Source organism: Carcharhinus amblyrhynchos, chromosome 6, assembly GCF_965287045.1.
Source record: "Carcharhinus amblyrhynchos chromosome 6, sCarAmb.v2.hapA, whole genome shotgun sequence".
Lineage (NCBI taxonomy): Eukaryota > Metazoa > Chordata > Chondrichthyes > Carcharhiniformes > Carcharhinidae > Carcharhinus > Carcharhinus amblyrhynchos.
Genome location: NC_137329.1, coordinates 26,696,250 through 26,711,903, shown reverse-complemented (window position 1 = coordinate 26,711,903; position 15,654 = coordinate 26,696,250). Strand labels below are relative to the sequence as shown.

Sequence of the window (15,654 nt, the reverse complement as noted above, 5' to 3'; positions counted from 1 at the left end):
GCCCACTTGCCAGCTCACAGGGCGTCGACCTGAAACATTAACTGTGTTGCTCTCCCCCCAGAGGCTGCCGGACCGTCTGACTGCTTTCATTTCCTGTCTTTATTTCAGATTCCTAGCATCTGCAGTATTTTGCTTTTCTAAGATGTGTGCCCATGTCGATTGTATGTCACAAAACCTATAGGAATACAACTTGCTAACGTCAGATATCTTCCATACGAAATGATGTAGAGATGCCGGCGTTGGACTGGGGTAAACACAGCAAGAAGCTTTTGCTACCAAATAAACCTATTGGACTCTAACCTGATGTTGTGAGACTTCTTACTGTGTCTACCTCCCACAGCCCAGCAAGTTTATTTCCCTCAATTGCCCATTCAAATAAGGAAAGCTAGGAAAATACAAGAGGAGGAAAGAAATACATTGAGTGTAAAGTTGCACTTTCACAGACATCATCAGTAAACAAAAAAGGTATTTATGAATAAGAATTCTTTCTTCTTTTTATTTTCAGATCTTTCTCTGCACCTTAGCCAAGACTGTAACACTATATTCTGCACTCCACTTCTGCACTCAACTTGCATATTGATTGGTCGACCCATGTTGGACGCGGGGGGCTCGAGGAAGAGTTCTTGGAATGCTGCCGGGATAGTTTCCTCGAACAGTGTGTGTTGGAGCCGACGAGGGAGCGAGCTATCTTGGATCTGGTGCTATGTAATGAGGCGGGTAGAATTAGGGACCTTGTGGTGAAGGATCCTCTTGGGGAGAGTGATCATTGTATGGTGAAGTTTCTGGTGCAGATGGAGGAGGAGAAAGTGGCTTCCCGGACACGCGTCCTTTGTTTGAATAGAGGGGAGTACGGTAGGATGAGAGAAGAATTGGCGAATGTGGACTGGGGGAGCGTGTTGGAGGGAGGGTCTGCTGAGGAGCAGTGGAGGATCTTTAAGGAGATCTTTCTTGGTGCTCAGCAGAAATTTATTCCGATGGTCAAAAAGGATAGTAGGAGGAGAGGTAATAAGCCGTGGATAACGAAGGAGGTGAAGGAAAGTGTTAAACTAAAAGCGGAGGAATTTAGAGTAGCTAAGAGTAGTGGGCAAGAAGAGGATTGGGAGAGGTTTAAATGTCAACAAAGATTGACAAAGAAGTTGATAAAGAAGGGCAGGAGAAACTATGAAGCTGGGCTAGCGCTTAATATAAAAAAGGATAGCAAGAGTTTTTATAAATATATAAAAAGGAAGAGGCTGGCTAGGGTGAATGTTGGTTCTTTAGAAGATGAGAAAGGGGACCTAGTGGTAGGGGATGGGGATATGGCTAAGGTATTGAATAACTTTTTTGTTTCTGTCTTCACGGAGGAGGACGTGAATAATTTGCCGGGTGTTAGCGATGGAAAGGTAGTAGGACTGGAGGGTCTTAATGACATTACTGTTACTAGAGAGGCGGTGCTCGACAGACTGGAGGGGCTGATTGTGGACAAGTCCCCAGGACCGGATGGAATGCATCCGAGGGTTCTGAAAGAAATGGCGGAGGTGATAGTGGATGCCTTGGTGGTTATTTTCCAGACGTCGCTGGATTCCGGGGAAGTGCCGGATGATTGGAAAACGGCTAATGTTACGCCGTTGTTTAAGAAGGGTGCCAGGCAAAAGGCGGGGAATTATAGGCCAGTTAGTTTAACGTCTGTGGTAGGTAAAATGTTAGAATCTGTCATTAAGGAGGAAATTGCGAGGCATCTTGAAGGGTATTGCTTGATAGAGCAGACGCAGCACGGTTTCATTAAAGGGAAGTCGTGGCTGACAAATTTACTGGAGTTCTATGAGGATGTGTCTAGGGCGGTGGACAGAGGAGAGCCGGTGGATATGGTCTTTCTAGATTTTCAGAAGGCGTTTGACAAAGTACCTCACAACAGGTTATTGCAGAAGGCCGAGGGACATGGAGTTGGGGGTAGGGTGTTAGCGTGGATAGAGGATTGGTTGTCAAATAGGAGGCAGAGAGTGGGAGTCAACGGGTGCTATTCGGATTGGCGGATGGTGACTAGTGGAGTGCCCCAGGGGTCGGTGCTGGGGCCTCAGCTTTTTACCATTTATATAGATGATCTGGAGGAGGGAACCGAGTGTAGGGTGTCGAAATTTGCTGATGACACCAAGATTGGGGGAACGGCAAATTGTGCGGAGGGTGTGGAGAGTCTGCAGAAGGATCTAGATAGGCTGGGCGAATGGGCCAGGAAATGGCAAATGGAATTTAATGTTGGCAAGTGTGAGGTGGTCCACTTTGGTAGGAAGAATGGTAGGAAGGACTATTACTTACGGGGCGAAAAACTGCAGCAGGCGACGGTGCAGAGGGACCTCGGGGTCCTTGTGCATGAGTCACAAAAACCCAGCTTGCAGGTGCAGCAGGTGGTCAGGAAGGCGAATGGGTTGCTGGCCTTCATAGCGAGGGGGATTGAATATTAAAGTAGGGAGGTCTTGCTGCAGCTGTATAGGGCATTGGTGAGGCCGCAGCTGGAGTACTGTGTGCAGTTTTGGGCGCCGCACCTGCGCAAAGATATTTTGGCCTTGGAGGGAGTGCAGAGGAGGTTTACTAGGCTGATACCGGAGTTGAGGGGGTTGAGCTATGAGGAGAGGCTGAATAAACTGGGCTTGTACTCGTTAGAGTTTAGAAGAATGAGGGGAGATCTCATTGAGACGTATAAGATGATGAATGAGATGGATAGGATAGAGGTGGAGAGACTCTTCCCGCTCAAAAAAGAAAGTAGGACTAGGGGGCACAGCCTCAAGATAAAAGGGGGGGCGGTTTAGAACGGAGTTGAGGAGGAGCTTCTTCACTCAAAGGGTGGTGAATCTCTGGAATTCTCTGCCCGTTGAAGTGGTGGAGGCTGCCTCGCTAAATATTTTTAAGACGCGGGTTGATGGGTTCTTGATAAGAGAGGGGATTAAGGGTTATGGGGAGAAAGCGGGAAAGTGGAACTGAGCAGCGACAGATCAGCCATGATCTTATTGAATGGCGGGGCAGGCTCGAAGGGCTAGATGGCCTACTTCTGCTCCTATTTCTTATGTTCTTATGTTCTACTCCGTCCTTCCCTTCTCTATGAACGGTATGCTTTGTCTGTATAGCACACAGGAAACAATACTTTTCACCCTTTGCCAATACATGTGACAATAATAAATCAAATCAAAAAGAATTGTTCAGTAGCTACCTCCCAAAATGTCTCCTTGCCTAACAGCCTCTATCACAATGGGGTGATTCCACACTCTCAACTGATTGTACAAGCCATGTGACCCTTACTCTGCTGTGTTGCCCTTAAAGGAACGGTCACTGCAGCAAGCTGAAGATGGGATGGAAGAGGTCTGAAGTGGGCACAACTGATATAGACCTGCTTGGTCAATTGACATGTTTCTGTGGTTTAAGTTCTTTGCAACGTATTGCTTATTGGTCAGAGGGCAACCAAACGCCAGTTCCCTCTTTATCTTTCTGTGCTTCTTTCCGACAATCAGTTTTCAAAGATAAATCGTTGACTTACCACGGTAGCAACAGCGGGCTGCCCAGGGAAGTTAATGAACTTTGGAACCACTGCCACACTGACCCTCCTGCGAGGTACCGTCTGTGGGAAGCAAAACACAACACAGGACAGTATTTGAATGGTTAAATCCACCCTACTCAGTAACAAGTCAACAAGGATGAAGTCTATCTTGGGCAAAATCAAGCGATAACATTTCACAAAAAAACATCGAGTGCAATTTACCAATTTTTGTGTCTAACTGTCATTTCTGGTGAGGGTAGTGGAGGGTAGATTGCCCGCTCTGCAGGCTTTTCACACCACATTTCTAAACACTCTGTCAATAAAAAAATCCAAGGATAGGTCCCACAACATCACATTAGGCAGCACAGTGGCGCAGTGGTTAGCACTGCTGCCTCACAGCGCCAGGGACCTGGGTTCAATTCCGGCATTGGAGCACTGTCTGTGTGGAGTTTGCACATTCTCCCCGTGTCTGCGTGGGTTTCCTCTGGATGCTCTGGTTTCCTCCCACAGTCCAAAGAGGTAGATTGGCCATGCTAAATTGACACCTAGTATCATGGGGATTAGCAGGGTAAATGTGTGGGGTTATGGGAATAGGACCTGGGTGGGACTGTGGTTGGTACAGACTCGATGGGCCAAATGGCCTCTTTCTGTACTGAAGTGATTCTATATCTTTGTCTAAGCTGATGTTCTCACCATCTTCTCCTTCACTATGGAAATCCTGGGGCCTCTCTACACTGCCCCTACAGATTTTGATTGCTGGGTACACATCATGGATGCTGACTTCTAAAGCGTGGATTTCTGGTACGTCATTGAATCACCATAGAATCCCTACAGCATAGAAAGAGGCCATTCAGCCCACTGAGCCTGCACCAACAACAATCCCACCCAGGCCCTATCCCCATAACCCCACACATTTACCCTGCTAATCTCCCTAACACTAAGGTGCAATTTAAAACATAGAACATTACAGCGCAGTACAGGCCCTTCGACCCTCGATGTTGCGCAGAACTGTGAAATCAATCTAAAGCCCATCTAACCTACACTATTCCAATATCATCCATATGTTTATCCAATGATCATTTAAATACCCTTAATGTTGGCGAATCCACTACTGTTGCAGGCAGGGCACTCCATGCCCTTAGTACTCTCTGAGTAAAGAACCTACCTCTGACATCTGTCCTATATCTATCACCCCTCAATTTAAAGCTATGTCCCCTCGTGCTAGCCATCACCATCCAAGGAAAAAGGCTCTCACTGTCCCCCCATCTAATCCTCTGATCATCTTATATGCCTCTATTAAGTCACCTCTTAACCTTCTTCTCTCTAATCTAGCATGGCCAATCAGCCTAACCGACACATCTTTGGAGTGTGGGAAGAAACTGGGGCACCCAGAGGAAACCCACGCAGACATGGGGAGAACATGCCGACTCCGCACAGACATTGGCAGGATGGGTGGAAATCATGCCAGAAGTAAAAGGCAATTTGGGACTCCCCCTCAATTTCCCCCTTTCCCCTGCCTATTCCCGCCCCTGGAAAATGGGAGAGGAGAATCTCATCCATTGAACAAACTGAGAAACAGAGACCCAGTGAGCTAGTGTCCAAAAGGAATTAGTATTGATAACTGCGGGGCAAGTTGAATAAGAGAATAAGGAGACTACCAGAGTGAGATACTGTGATGTAATAATTATCAGCAGCGAAACGCTGCTTAATTTACCAGTGTAAAAACCTCCATTTATTTTATCAGAGCTGTGAAACATTCAAATGGATTTATGCTTCCGCTAAAATAACAGGCAGATAAATCACATGGAAATGTGTCACACATTCTCCCGTTAATGTTGACGGCTATCACTAAGTGCCTAGGAAGAGAATCAGCCACACTGAGCTTCCAGCAAACTGCAGTAATTACAATCATATACTTCATTTTCGATAATACACGCGTTCCCCTTGTTCCTGAAACCAAACATCGGCAAAGTGCAGTTAAATGTCTATGAGCACCGATCCATCTCCTCTGGAATAACCAGTTATACTTTTTTGATGAGCGCTAAAAATTCAGGAATAACAACACCACTCCTGACATTTTCATTTAGGTGGCACAGTGGTTAGCACTGCTGCCTCACAGCGCCAGGGACCAATTCCAGCCTTGGGTCACAGTCTGTGCGGAGTTTGCACTTTCTGTCCACGTCTGCCTGGGTTTCCCCTGGGTGCTCCGGTTTCCTCCCACAGTCCAAAAGACATGCAGGTTAGGTTGATTGGCCATGCCAAATTAAGTTAAAGTTTACTTATTAGTCACAAGTAAGGTTTACATTAACACAGCAATGAAGTTACTGTGCAATTCCCCTAGTCGCCACAATCCGGCGCCAGTTCGGGTCAATGCACCTAACCAGCACGTCTTTCAGACTCGGGGAGGAAACCAGAGTACCCGGAGGAAAAGGACAATTGACCCTAGTTTTGGGGGATTAGCAGGGTAAGTGGAGATTAGCAGCGTGAATGAGGATTACAGGAATAGGACTTGGATAGGATTGTGGTCAGTACAGACGTGATGGGCCAAATGGCCTCCTTCTATACTGCAGGGATTCTATGAATGTTACTAAAATACAAGTGGCAATTTTATTATTCTAATAGAAATATGCAGGGCAATGGGAAAAGAGGGGTGGGTGGTGGTGGTGGTGGTGGGGGGAGATGGTTTACTGGAACAAATTGAGTAACTCTATCAAAGAGTTCACCAAATGGGCTCCTTCTGCTCTCTACAATTCATCATGGATTAAAATATACATTTAGAAAATAAGATTAATAGAAGTGCAATTGTTATAAACAATTTAATTTGAGCCATCTTGGGTGACATAGTGGTATTGTCGTTGGACTAGTAGTCTGGAAACTGTGGGTAACAGTCTGAAGTCCCAGGTTCAAATCCCACCACAGCAGATGGTGAAATTTGAATTCAATAAAAGAATTAAAAGTCTAATAATGCCCATGATACCACTGTTATTTGTTGGCAGGCTCGAAGGGCTAGATGGCCTACTCCTGCTCCTATTTCTTATGTTCTTAAAACCCATCTGGTTTACTAATGTCCTGATATCTCTGTGCTCATCTTTTGGGCTCCAGGTTTCATTTTGGAAGCAAGTTTTCAGCAAGTGAATATAAAAGTCACCCTTTTCCATCATGGGATTGAGGGTGATTTAGCAGTTTGGATCAGGAATTGGCTAGCTGATAGAAGACAGAGGGTGGTGGTTGATGGGAAATATTCAACCTGGAGTTCAGTTACTAGTGGTGTACCTCAAGGATCTGTTTTGGGGCCACTGCTGTTTGTCATTTTTATAAAGGACCTGGATGAGGGTGTAGAAGGATGGGTTAGTAAATTTGCTGACAACACTGAAGTTGGAGGAGTTGTAGTCAGTGAGGATGGATGTTACAGTTTGCAGACGGACATAGATAAGCTGCAGAACTGGGCTGAGAGGTGGCAAATGGAGTTTAATGCGGAAAAGTGTGAGGTGATTCACTTTGGAAAGAGTAACAGGAGTACAGAATATAGGGCTAATGGAAGGATTCTTGGTAGTATCGACGAGCAGAGAGATCTCGGTGTACATGGGCATAGATCCCTGAAAGTTGGCACCCAGGCTGATAAGGTTGTGAAGAAGGTGTACGGTGTGTTAGCTTTTATTGGTAGAGGGATTGAATTTCGGAGCCGTGAGATCATGTTGCAACTGTACAAAACTCTGGTGCGGCCGCACTTGGAGTATTGTGTGCAGTTCTGGTCGCTGCATTATAAGAAAGATGTGGAAGCACTGGAAAGGGTGCAGAGGAGGTTTACCAGGATGTTGCCTGGTATGGTGGGAAGATCTTATGAGGAAAGGCTGAGGGACTTGAGGTTGTTTTCGTTAGAAAGAAGAAGATTGAGAGGTGACCTAATTGAGGCATACAAGATGATCAGAGGGTTAGATAGGGTGGATAGTGAGAGCCTTTTCCCTTGGATTGTGATGGCTAACACGAGGGGACATAGCTTTAAATTGAGGGGTGATAATTATAGGACAGATGTCAGAGGTAGGTTCTTTACTCAGAGGGTAGTAAGGGCCTGGAATGCCCTGCCTGCAGCAGTTGAGGACTCGTCAACTTTAAGGGCGTTCAAATGGTCAGTGGATAGGCATATGGATAACATTGGAATAGTGTAGGTTTGCGGGTCATTAGATTTGTTCCACTGGTGGGCGCAACATCGAGGGCCAAAGGGCCTGTACTGCGCTGTAATGTTCTATGTTCTATCAATCAGTAGCTTTGAAAAAAAGGTTAGACTCCATTAATACCATGCCTTTCACCACCTTAGGAAGTCCTTAATTTATAGCCAATTATGTACTTTCAAAGTGTAATCGCTGCTGTAATGTGGGAAAATCACATCATATATTGGACCAAATCACTGGTCCTGGTTAGTCAAGCCAGGAGTGAATCGACAGAGGGCTTTTCAGAATGGCTCATTTGCTCATGGACCTATTCAGGAAGGGGTTATTGGAGGAAACTATCCCTTTGACTTGTAGACACAAGGATTCATCCAGCCTCCATCTCAATTGAATGGAACACAAAAAAGGTAGGAGCAGGAGAAGGTCATTAGGCCCTTCACATTTGCTCCATCATTCATTAAGATCATAGTCGATCATCCAACCCAATAGTCTGATCTTGCCTTCTTGACACCAAGATTGGGGGAACGGCAAATTGTGCGGAGGGTGAGGAGAGTCTGCAGAAGGATCTAGATAGGCTGGGCGAATGGGCCAGGAAATGGCAAATGGAATTTAATGTTGGCAAGTGTGAGGTGGTCCACTTTGGTAGGAATAATGGTAGGAAGGATTATTACTTACGTGGCGAAAAACTGCAGCAGGCGACGGTGCAGAGGGACCTCGGGGTCCTTGTGCATGAGTCGCAAAAACCCAGCTTGCAGGTGCAGCAGGTGGTCAGGAAGGCGAATGGGATGCTGGCCTTCATAGCGAGGGGGATTGAATATAAAAGTAGGGAGGTCTTGCTGCAGCTGTATAGGGCATTGGTGAGGCCGCAGCTGGAGTACTGTGTGCAGTTTTGGGCGCCGCACTTACGCAAGGATATTTTGGCCTTGGAGGGAGTGCAGAGGAAGTTTACTAGGCTGATACCGGAGTTGAGGGGGTTGAGCTATGAGGAGAGGCTGAATAAACTAGGCTTGTACTCGTTAGAGTTTAGAAGAATGAGGGGAGATCTCATTGAGACGTATAAGATGATGAATGGGATGGATAGGATAGAGGTGGAGAGACTCTTCCCGCTCAGAAAGGACAGTAGGACTAGGGGGCACAGCCTCAAGATAAAGGGGCGGCGGTTTAGAACGGAGTTGAGGAGGAACTTCTTCACTCAAAGGGTGGTGAATCTCTGGAATTCTCTGCCCGTTGAAGTGGTGGAGGCTGCCTCGCTAAATATTTTTAAGACGCGGGTTGATGGGTTTTTGATAAGAGAGGGGATTAAGGGTTATGGGGAGAGGGCGGGAAAGTGGAACTGAGCCACGACAGATCAGCCATGATCTTATTGAATGGCGGGGCAGGCTCGAAGGGCTAGATGGCCTACTCCTGCTCCTATTTCTTATGTTCTTATGTTCTTCCCCCCAATACCTTTTGATCCCCTTCATCTCAAGTGCTATATCTAACTGCATCCTGAAAAATTGAATAAATATTGGGAGCCAGAGGGCATTCTGTTCTGCTAGATTATTACCTGACTAAAGGCACCACCTATCGGATGAGACATTAAATTGAAGCCTTGTGTTGCCTCCCAGGTGGATGTGAAGAATCCCACAACTTGAAGGAGAGTAGGGGAGTTCTCCCATGTGTCCAAGGCCAAATTTATCCATTGATAGCTAACACCAAAGAAATCCAGATTACCTGGTCATTAATCACTTTGCTGTTTGCGGGAGCTTGCTATGCACAAAATGGCTGCCACATTTCCTACCTTACACACAGTGGCACAGTGGTTGGGTGGCACAGTGGCACAATGGTTAACACTGTTGACTCACAGCTCAGGTCACTTTCTGTGCGGGGTTTGCACATTCTCCCCGTGTTTGCTTAGGTTTCCTCCCACAGTCCAAAGATGTGCAGATTAGGTTGATTGGCCATGCTAAATTGCCCCTTAATGTCCCAGGATGCATAAGTTAGAGAGAGTAACAGATAAATATGTGGGTTTACAAGGATAGGGCCTGGATGGGATTGTTGTCAGTGCAGACTTGATAGGCCGAATGATCATCTTCTGCACTGTAGGGATTCTATGATTCTATTCTATGATTACAACAGTGACTACACTTCAAAAGTAGTGCATTCTTTTTAAAGAGCTTAACTGAGACATCCTGCTGGTGTGCTAAGATATTTTATGAGTGCAATACAATCCTTCTTGCTAATCAATTATTCACAGGTAACAATGAACAGGATGTAGATTGGAACACAGACAGCAGCTTTAGGGGAACTCCAACAGCTGAAATGGCAGGTTGGAATTCAATAACTCAAGGATGGCTGGATGCCATGGCAACCGCTTTCAGCATGAAAATGGTTTCCTTGCTTTGACCTCCTACGGGAAAGTGGAACTGAGCCACGACAGATCAGCCATGATCTTATTGAATGGCGGGGCAGGCTCGATGGGCTAGATGGCCTACTCCTGCTCCTATTTCTTATGTTCTTATGTCCTACCTTTCCCAGCGTGAGTGACATAGATCGGGCTGTTCTGGGAACGCCATCATCTGAGAAGAAAATACAAGAGAGTTAACTCATGGAGACTGGGAGTCGATCCATGAAATTTTCTTTCATTGCCACAATTTATCTCAAATCCCAGGCCTCCCATTTTTCTCAACTTGCTGAGATCCAAATACTCTGAGGATTTATTCATTCACCGAATGAGACATTGGCTCAGCGCAATCACAAAGCAAAAGTAAGGCCATTTGGCTCATCCTGCCGGTGCCAACTTTTTAATAGAGCTATCCAATTAGTTCAATTCCCTTTGCTGTTTCCCCTGTGGCCCTATAAATTCCAAACAGGAGAACCCCCACCCCCCAAAAAACAAGAGAGATAGAATCACAAGTAGCATTGAATGGCCTGAGTCTAAAAGGGTGGCGTTCTCAGGAGCTGTTGCAAATGGTCATCCAACTACCCACCACCATTTTAGCCCCCTCCATCAGGCCTCCTCAGAGGCTATGGCTGCATCCATCTTCATCACTCTGAGACCTCAATCTGTCGGGATAATGCAGAATCAGTGAAGATGCAACATTTCCAAGAAATAACCCTTGGCTCTTGTGACTGGGTAAATAAAAATGTGAAGTGACTGAGAAGCTGGGGTTGTTCTCCTTGGAGCGGAGGAGGTTGAGGAGAAATTCAATGTTCAAAGCCATGAGTGGATTTGATAGTGTAAATACAGAGAGATTTACTGTTTCCAGTGGCAACAGTCGCTAACCAGGGAGCTGTCAAAGATAGAGGGGTCATGAGGAAAAAAGCTTTACACTGAACTGCTGTGATCTGGAAAGTGCTGCATTAGAAGCGGATTTAATAATAACTTTCAAAGGGGAATGGATAAATAATTGGGAGGAAAAGAACAAGGAGGGTGAGACTTGCTTGTTCAAATAGTCAACTCACTGCCACTCGACCACCTAGCCCACTACGGAATCGGAGCGGGCGAGGGTCCAACAACGGAAATCTGCGTTGACCTTGGGCAGGAATTTTTGGTCTCATCTGAGTGAGGCCATAAAATCCCACCCAATGGGTCAAATGACCTCCCTCTCTATTCAGTAGGCCTAGACTCCTTTGAGTGCACTAGAATCAGAGGTGATCTCACTGAAAGACATAAACCTCTTAAACGCCTGGCTGGGGAATGTAGGGTAAAGGGCAGCACTGTCAGGAAAAGGGCCATCTAGGACTGAAATAAGAAATTTCTTCACTCGGAGAATTGTGAATCTTTTGAATTCTCCATCCCAGTGGCTGGTCAGCCGCTGAGTCAGAGGAAGACAATTGTAAGGCATTCATTGAATTCAGGGAAATGGGAATTGGGTGGAAAAGTGGAGTTGAAGATCAACCATTTGAAACATAGAAGATAGGAGCAGGAGGTGGCCATTTGGCCCTTTGAGCCTGCTTCACCATCATCATGATCATGGCTGACCATCCAACTCAATAGCTTAATCCTGCTTTCTCCCCATAACCTTTAATCCCGTTCGTCCCAAGTGCTATTTCCAGCTGCCTCTTGACTACATTTAATGTTTTGGCATCAACTACTTCCTATGTTAATGAATTTCACTCTTTGACAGTGAATTCCACAGGCTCACCACTCATTGGTCATGAATCCCACAGGCTCACCACTCTTTGGTCGTGAATCCCACAGGCTCACCACTCTTTGGTCATGAATCCCACAGGCTCACCACTCTTTGGTCATGAATCCCACAGCCTCACCACTCATTGGTCATGAATCCCACAGGCTCACCACTCTTTGGTCATGAATCCCACAGGCTCACCACTCTTTGGTCGTGAATCCCACAGGCTCACCACTCTTTGGGTGAAGAAATGCCGCCTCACCTCCATCCTAAATGGTCTACCCTGAATGCAACCCCGGGTTCTGGATTAGATCTTATAAGGTGGGGTGGGGGGGTTGAATAGCCTACACTCGCTGCTATTTTCTATGTTCTGTGTTGTAACATTGTAAGAAAAGATTTGCCAGTGAAAGGACAACTGGAAAGAAAGCATTTTGACTTTGCTGTATTGAAGATCTAAGAGAAAGATAGTAGGGAATTCACTAATGTTATCATTTTAAAAACTCTGAGATTAAAGGCAAGGACTGTGATTCCTAACTCTGGGTGCGCAGCCTTTGAGTTTCCCTCCGATAAGTAAAAGAGTGAGTGTGAAGTAACAGGCCAGGAAGAGGGGGGAAACATCCTACTCAGGGGTGTCATGGAAACAATGGGGACACCTTTGGATAGTTCAATTCCGCCACCTACTGGTGGTGAATTGATGCTACAAACGTTTTCCTGCCAGGTTTACAGCTGGGTGCCAGAGAATTTAAAGAATGTAATAGTTGGATGAGTGCCTCTCACTTGCTCTGTTGTTCTTGGAACTCTCTTTAAAGTTGCCCAGTTTTAATCCCACTCTGAGAAATAAAAATACACGAACCGAAGCAATAGGAATTCTTCCCAATTTTGAGAACTCATTCTCGGATTTTTTCCAGCAGTATTCTTGTGGTGAGCGACTGCTCACTGAACACCCACTAGTTCATTAAAATTTAATTAAAGTATTTCAGCTACTGAATACCAAATACCAACTTTGAAGGAAGGATTGGAACGGCGAATGTTTAATTTCACCCAGTCTAACCTCACTTAGCCCCCTATACTCCCATATCCTTTAATATCCCAGCCAGTCTAACCCCACTCCCCCCCTTACACTCCCATATCCTTTAATATCCCAGCCAGTCTAACCCCACTCCCCCCCTTACACCCCCATATCCTTTAATATCCCAGCCAGTCTAACCCCACTCCCCCCCTTACACCCCCGTATCCTTTAATATCCCAGCCAGTCGAACCCCACTCTCCTGGTTTGCTCTTCATATGCTTTAACATCCCTTTAGATCCTGGATGGAACTGAGTTCACTAAGCTCAACTGAGACAGCATTTGGAGTACAACAGTACATGCGCGATCTTACAACCTCGTCCCGCTTCAGTGAGGCAAGGTGACACTATTGAGCGAGAGATGAGAACTCGAGGGTGCAACACCCAAGTGAAGGGAGGCTCCTTTAAAACTGAGATGAGGAGGAATTTCTTCAGCCAGAGGGTGGTGAATCTGTGGAACTCCTTACTATAGAGGGCTGCGGAAGCCAGGTCATTGAGTGTCTTTAAGGGGGTCAAGGGTAATGGGGAGAAGGCAGGAGGGTGGGGATTAGAATCGTATCAGCCACAATGGGCCGAATGGCCTAATTCTGCTTTTACATCTTAATCAGAAATGTGGCTGGTTTCTGCCTGTCCCGATTGTACCCTGCCCTGTTTTGCCAGCAAAATCAGCTTTGCGCTCTTTCTGGACATGAAGCCAGTTTCAATGTTAATGACATGATTAACATGTCAACAGTGAGTCCCGGATGCTATCCTCCAGGCTGGTTTGCACTTACCTCCTCACCGTTCGAGCATCTCACTGGCCAGAATCACAGCTGGGCTCGAGCAGCGGAGACCAAATGTGATGGCCTCACAACAAGAATCAGAGGCCACTGAAGCCCCTGAATGGTCTGGGGCAGGGCTGGGCAGTGCCCACCTGTCACCCTGGCACTGTCCATAACTGTGCTGGGGCCATGCCAACGGGATGGGGCCTGAGTGCAAGTGAAGCCTGAATGGGGGTGGGGCAATGGCAAGTGAAGAGGAGACCTCTTCAGGAATGATTATTGAGGAGGGAGGGAACTCTGTAGATGGGGGTGATTGGGGAGAGGGGGGTCTCTGCAGGTGGGAGTGACTGGGGAGGGAGAGAACTCTGCAGATGGGGCTAATTATCGAATAGGGAGGGAAATCTGCAGATGGGGATGGTTGGGGGGGGGGTGGAATCTGCAGACGGGGGTGATTGGTGGGGAAGTTGGTAGAACGGCACAGGATGTGAGGAGAGATAAGTTGGGGGGAGCTGCGATGTCGACGGGGCAAGTGGGGGGAAATCGGCACACGGGGCAATTGGCAGGGGTAGGGTGGCCCCAATGTCTGTGGGGAGGGTAAGGAGGAGCGGATAGCAAGAGGTCACTCTCCCTTCTCCCGCACCCCCACCTCTGCCTCCCCCCCCCACCCCGGTGGGAATCACATCCTGGCACTTTTATCATACTAAGTGCCATAAGATTGTGACTGCTGAAAAGCTCATTCAGTACTTAGAATTTCTTTTTGTAAGTTCACGCCCTAGGTCTCAGATTGAAGAAAGGGAGAGTGCAAATTGACCAGGGTTCCTGCTGAGAGCTCTTTGTTGTCCCATGTTTTATGGACAGGATGGACTTTGGTCAGCTGAGTAGACTATATGCTGCTCAAATGTGCATGTAATCAAACCCATTGAATCCAGCCCACCCAGGAGTCAGTCAGCATGGTCAAAAGATGATGGAGGGAGTTCGGAAACAATTCAAATAAAAGAATGGGAGGTGGGTGCCATTTACTGGCCTGGGTTGAGGTTTAGACCAGGATAAAACCAGGTATAGAATATTACCGGGATTAACACTGGAATAAAACTAAAATTAGGCCAGAATAACAACAGAATTAGCTCAGAGTAATATCTAGCACAGGTCAACACCAGGATTAAAACCAGGGTACTACCAGGATTAACATCAGAATAAAACCAGGATTAACTCTGGCATAACCAGAATTAAACCAGAAAAACAATAGGATTACACCAGGAAAACATAAGATTTGGGAAAACACTGGGATTAAGAGTGGGATAAAGTCATGGATTTGTTTGTGGCCTTGTGTTGCTCAGTCACCCATTAGTCAACGTCATGAGACTGAGTATCTCAGGCTTGCTGTGGAGGAGATTCATTGGGCGGAATTTTACAAGATTGATTTTAAGTGTCCAGCTAGCGTGAAAATGGGAGAATTCCTGATCCATTTTTTGGGTGAGTTTTAACACCCAATCTTATATACTTAGTCATTGACAAAATGGTCTAGACTGCTTCTAGCTGCTGCAAGCAGGAGGCTGGGCTTAATTTGCCAGCCAGCCTGTAGAGGGAGCTAATGCGCACGTGCAGATCTCTGATTCTGCAAGGGTCTGACGGACAAAGAGCTGTCAAGCCCCTGCAGGCAGCCTCTCAAACTCTCCCTCCCAACCACAAATCGCAGGGCCCGCAGCCAATTACAAGCTCCACAACACACAGACATCTAGCCCCTGCTGCCCCCATGTCAAAAAGTCCACTGGGCAATACCCAGGTGCCAGGCTGGCACTGCTAGACCAGCATTGCCCAAGGGCCACTTTCCCTTGTCCTTGGCCTCCCTGGGGGGGGGGGGGGGGTCTCAATGGCTTCCAGTCCCACACGCGAAGCCAACATACCTGTTCCCCGTTCATGGGGAGCAGATGTTTTCCTCACCGGAGAGGACCTCTCCCGGTAAGGCCAGTGAGCACTGGGCCCATTAAACAGATGCAAATAAGTATTTAAATAAATTTAAATAATTTATTCAGCCTCTTGCCCAT

At 46.6% G+C, this 15,654-nt stretch overlaps 1 protein-coding gene across 1 annotated transcript in view; it reads right to left on the bottom strand.

Moving 5' to 3' along the window:
• Positions 1-15,654, bottom strand: part of mrvi1 (murine retrovirus integration site 1 homolog) — a 127,073-nt gene that overhangs the window by 13,616 nt on the left and 97,803 nt on the right. Inside the window, exons 19-20 of the mRNA XM_080190082.1 lie at positions 10,180-10,229; positions 3,506-3,586 (exon numbers count right to left, since the gene is read on the bottom strand). Of these exons, the coding sequence (XP_080046208.1) occupies positions 3,506-3,586; positions 10,180-10,229 (131 nt within the window). The remainder of the gene's footprint in view (positions 1-3,505; positions 3,587-10,179; positions 10,230-15,654) is intronic.